This window comes from Letharia lupina (genome assembly GCF_014066315.1).
Source record: "Letharia lupina isolate WasteWater1 chromosome Unknown contig_14, whole genome shotgun sequence".
NCBI lineage: Eukaryota > Fungi > Ascomycota > Lecanoromycetes > Lecanorales > Parmeliaceae > Letharia > Letharia lupina.
This window is the reverse complement of record NW_023502983.1, coordinates 15,634-20,941: the sequence shown is the minus strand read 5'-3', so window position 1 is coordinate 20,941 and position 5,308 is coordinate 15,634. Positions and strand designations below refer to the sequence as shown.

General features: G+C 46.0%; 2 protein-coding genes across 2 annotated transcripts; both read right to left on the bottom strand.

Annotated features, from left to right (window-relative positions):
* Positions 1–1,068: 1,068 nt before the first annotated feature.
* On the bottom strand, positions 1,069–2,305 carry HO133_002006 (uncharacterized protein; the record flags this gene model as incomplete). Its single annotated transcript, XM_037292934.1, has 2 exons — positions 1,069–1,561; positions 1,680–2,305. 2 exons carry the CDS (start codon positions 2,303–2,305, stop codon positions 1,069–1,071), a joined length of 1,119 nt encoding a protein of 372 aa, XP_037150587.1.
* Positions 2,306–3,119: 814 nt separating this feature from the next.
* Positions 3,120–4,654, bottom strand: HO133_002005 (uncharacterized protein; the record flags this gene model as incomplete). Its single annotated transcript, XM_037292933.1, has 6 exons — positions 3,120–3,937; positions 4,009–4,152; positions 4,204–4,263; positions 4,313–4,451; positions 4,507–4,520; positions 4,594–4,654. The coding sequence occupies 6 exons, from the start codon at positions 4,652–4,654 to the stop codon at positions 3,120–3,122; spliced, it is 1,236 nt and encodes a 411-aa protein (XP_037150586.1).
* Between the last annotated feature and the right edge of the window lie 654 nt (positions 4,655–5,308).

Here is a 5,308-nt window from a genome sequence, read left to right as displayed (position 1 = left end):
CAGCTTCAGAAAGGCACGGAAGTTATGAGCCTCCACCAAATCCGAGTGCAGCCAAGTAACCTATTCAGACTGTCCGGGTCACACCCGGAATCGAACCGGTGTTGCTACCATTTGTCACGGAAAAGCGTGCCTTATCGCTAACCGCAGGGCCAAAAGAGCGTGGACCCCTGCCTAAACGGCAAGAATCCCCTAAAGCACACTAAATCCGTAACATATATAAATATTATCTTTAATTTATAAGTTAATAAACTTTTATTTATTATACTCTTTATTCTCTTATAATTAAATTAGTATTTTAGCGAGAATTAAATATATTCTAGCTATCTAATAGTAATTATATATTATTTAATATTAGTAATCTTAATTAAATACTCTCTTAAGTATAGAGATATTAACTATTAATAAGAATATAGCGAATTTAAAGATCTTCTTAAACTATAACTATTTAGACTTTATTTAATTTATCTTCTAAGTTCGTAGATTATATAATTTCTATAACTTCTCTAATATAAATATAATAGACTATTAATCTTTATTATCTTATTATTCTAATTTACTCATTATAGCTAGAAGAACGTATATATATATTTTTTAAAATTTAATATAATTAAAATATTAATATATTATTAGCATTAATCGAGAGCTTATAATCTCTTAGCGTAGTATAGTAATAATAATAATAGAAAGTATATAGATTTAGTAGTGGGGTCATTAGCTATTATATAGCTAATGGAGAATAAAGCACTGCTATCTATGGCTAGCTATATGAAAGAAACAATGATGGAATATACATGGAAGGATGTAGAAGGAACGCATGCATAGAACATGAAGGAACTAGACACGCTAACGCAAAAGACAGCTATTATTATAATTATAGGCTTTATATAAGTGGGTATCTTGCATATCCAATCCGATGCACTCTGGTACCAGGCTCCACAATACTCAAACGGCAGCCCGCGTCGCTATGCTATGCAATTTCAACGCTTATCTTCATACTCTCAAGGGCAGAAACGGGCATTACTCTGAACCTTTAGACACCTATCTCCGGCCAAAGAGAGAATTCTCGTCCTATATTGCGTGCGAGATCATATCTGGATCATCCCTCAGAGCCGGATGCGTCTCTCCGTTCGGCCCACTAAATGCCCTCTGTGTGCCTCTTCTAACGGCCATTGACGAAGCCTCCGCTGCTGGCGACATCGGAGCCGTCTGCTCATACCGTCTGCTCATACCATCCTCGCGCGACAGCTGCTCTCCGTGACCATCTTCCACCTCTCCTTGCTGAACAGGCTGATAATCGTATCCTGGCTGAGTCCTGCTTTGCCGCTGCCTCATCTCCATGGCCTCCCCTGCCTCGTTCTGCTGTAACGGCTGATAACTACCTCCCCGCTGAGCTTGGTTTATTGGGATGAAACCGCCATTCGGACCGGTCATGTCAGCGATCATTTTACGTGCGATTTCTGTTGCTTCGGCCGTGATGGCTCTAGCTTGTCTGCTGGTCACGGATTGGCGGCGGTCGTTGGTGTAGCGGCAAGCGGAGATGAAGAGAGCGAAATGAAAGAGTCTGAACGCTGCGGGTTAGCAGTTTCGAGGGAGAAAATTTTGAACCAAAAATGATGGTCAAGGGGATGAGTGCAGAGTGGAGCATATAGAAAAGGAAGAAAGGGTGGAAGTAGGCTTACAAAACGACAAAAGCCATCGAAGCGCCCACTGCTACCACCACTCCTTTATGCCGTATTGCGCTAGCATACTGATCCCTCGCAGCACAAGTTGTGAACCCCCCACATTGATTTTGATTCGTCGCAGGAACAGTGGTCCCATTCGCCGTGTAGTCGAATTGCGTCCCGTTACTATACGTCCCACCTCCATACCCCAGGCCATCCTCATAGCTATCATCATCGCCCGCAGTATAGAAACTATATGATGTGGCGCCAATAGTCGCAAATGCGCCCGTAAACAACAACCCCAGCCACAGTAGTAGGTCGCACGCTACGTTGGCGCCGGGGTGGATTGCGCGATTACGCACGAGCAGTGTACAAATGTTGGCTATGTTCCAAAGAATGGAGAGTCCAAGCGTGATGTACTGCCAAGGTAAGTAGACAGCTTCGCTGGGGAAATAGTCGTCTTCGTAGCCATTGGCATAAGAAGAGTTTGTGTCGGTAGTGGGGCCTTGAATGTGCGATACCATCGCCCATGCCGTGGTGGCTATACCAACGATGGCGAGGAGAATGGCAAGGAAGCGCAGTATGGCTTTCCAAAGAAAGGTGGCATCGTCGGCGTACATCGCGGAGCGCGAAGGGCGTGCCATGGTCGAGGGACTGAAGATGGGAAATGTAGACAAAGCGAAAGGACTTGGTGGGAATTGCTGGAATGGCGCGCGGTAACGAGTGACTGCTGAAAGAAAAGGTAACAGTGTTTTCTGGACGAAGAAAGATGATGGGAATAAAGTATAGGCATGATGAAGCTTGTCGTAGCCAGCGTGCTCCGCCATGCTGCCTGTGTGCTAAATCGCGAAAGTCATAAGCTAGCCAAGGATGTTGGTTAGATCTGCGAAAAAGTTGGAGCTCTTGGCAGTCTATCATAGATGAAAGCCACCAATGATATACCCGAGCATCAGCCTTGATCGATAGCTCCAGGTTGAATACGAGATTGGCTCTTGGCAGAATCTATTTTAAGTATCTCCACCAACTCAAGAATAGAATAACAATATATGCGCGTCACTCGTCTATTCATCATGGACATCTTTGTATTTTGTGTTTTGTGTTCTTCTTTTTTTCCTATTACCAGGTCTGATGTAATGGACATTCCATTGCTTCGTCCCTATCCACGCTTAAGTCTGGTGCTTCGTAAAGGTCTGACCAACGGGAACCGCACTTATGTCTTGTCAAAAGCGGAATTTATAAAATCGAGGATATGCGTATGCGTCGTAATGAATTGATTGACAATTGTGACTCACACGGCGGAGATTGGCCTTGCGCAGCTTTTTCATCCTCTTACTTGCACATACCCAGTACTATTCAGACCCAGCTGCCAAAGAATGCGAATGCTTCTAAACCCCTGCCAACTCCCCTTTACGAGTGAACTCATGCAGCGCATTCGGAGTGATCTGTGCAATATTGTTCTCATAGTTCATCCATGCCAAGGCACCAACCCAGTTCATGGGACCCACCGAGAAGACCGCGCCCTCCAGCGGCAGTCTGGTAGAAGACCAGATCACTTCGTATCTTGTCAGAAGTCGTGCCAGTGGCGTTCGTCATAGGAAACATGCTTTCTTCATTGAACATGAGGAACTCATCCGAATGACCGCCTGCAAGCCTACTCGCCGCAATAATCACAGCATTTCCGTAGTCAAGACGATCAATCTCATCTCCAGATGCAGTTCCCTGTACAAGTCTGAGGTCTCGAATATTCTTTGCAGTCTCAAGTCCAGCGCCGTAAAAGAGGAATGCCAGCCTAGCATCTGACCGTGTTTCTTCTGTGATGCCGTATCCGACTCCATCAGCTACGCTCATGGCGCATGACCCAATGCCAAATAGCTGGGTTGGTGGACGACCTCTGGTACGCCATAGACCTCCGATTTCGCCGGTAAGAGAGTGATGCCTGTTGCCTGCGGGTAGGCTAATTGTTCTGCAGCCTTGGTCGGTACGACGAACCTCTATGCGGTGGGAACGGGACGGATCATATGCAGTCATCCAGTAGTATCTGTTGCCGCCGAGATACACGAAGTGCCCACCATCCTCGAGGAAAGAAGCGTAGGAGTTCAGTATGTTGTAAGTTGGATATTCTGGACGACTACCCGAGAGCAAGACTTTGTATCGCTTCAGTAGCGGTGCACCATATTCACTAATGTCGTGGTCTGTGATCAGATTGTAGCCTCGTGAGCCGATTTCGCGCTCGAGGAAGCCGATGTACCAAAAATCGGTCATAAACCCTCTCAGGCCTCCGTGAGCCCAGAATGACTAGTCAGGTCTCATGTTGAGAATTGGCCGTTTGGAGAGGGGGGGCAAGTACCTGAACCGTTGCTGTGGCCATCATACAACAAGATACTAAGGTCAGCGCGCTCCTTGAGGGTGTCGAAGTATCTGTCCTGTTTCACTTTCTCGGCTGCGAAATGAATCTCTCTCGTCTCGTCGTAGAGACGCTCATTTGCATATGCTGTTCCAAATTGGTACCTAGTTCAGAGAGGCAATGGTTTGCCTGGCTTACCCAAGTACGTGAAAGTAGGCATGATCAGAGCAACAAGTGGCGGTTTGGTAATATTCAGATCTGGTGTTACAAAGAATGGTATGATGTCTTGTGTGACCCGATCGTCGACATGCAGACCACAGCATCCCCAATCTTAAGCCTGGTGGAACTTGCAACTCAAAGCTTGTCTCCCATGCAGTATCGTCCAGATCGTCATCATGAAATGCATTGCACCATAGCCATGTGAAGCGTGGGTCTAAATATTGTGGCTAGCGTCCCAATCATGGCCGGTCACAGCTCTTGCAGATGAATTGATAAGGGTACCATGGTGATATTTGCTAGAGATATCGCGGACTTGGTCAGCTGGTATATCAAGACAAAAGTCAAGGTCCAATGGAGTCTCATCCCTACCTTTCGAATTTATTCCATTCTTGAAGCCGTCAATCTTGCCATTGAAAGTGTCTGGTTTCATTGGATGGCTAGCGACGTTTGTTTCAATTGAATCGCTAGCGATCACCAAAGGCTTAACAGACGCAGTTTGAGGAACTCCAGCTAGCGTTTCCTGTAGAAGAAGAAGAAGAAGAAGAAGAAGAAGAGACGCCTGTCCGACGTCTGCACTCTTTCCCGTCTCCGTCTACGTCGTGTTCAATATATTCATGGCTTCAGGCTTCTTTGTCGCTTGTTTCACCATTGTACCATCTTCATCCTCAAGAGGGATCCTCAGATTCTGGTATAAGCTAAAAGCTCAAAGCAGACTTTTTAGGGGTTGGAGGCTATCGGCTCTGTTTGTCCCCTTGTTTGGAAGTGGAATAGTCGTCACTGTCTTTTCCACACTGAATTGTTAGTTCAAACCCCAGTTTCCCATACTTGGTGGAGATTCGGTACTTATGCTCTCATGCAGCCTTTTACTTCAACATCCGGAGACGGTCTCTCAGTCCAGTGTGTTCCAAACAGATGCAGAGCTTAGGTGCCATCTGGATCGGTATTCTACTGGACAAGAAAAAGATCGGAAGTCGACGAATTCGAGGTTTCATATCCATCGCTGCGGTAAGCGTTGTTGTGATAGCCGGCTGGATTGGTATCACAGTATGACTGTACCACAATCCGCTAGACCCCCTCAAGCCGC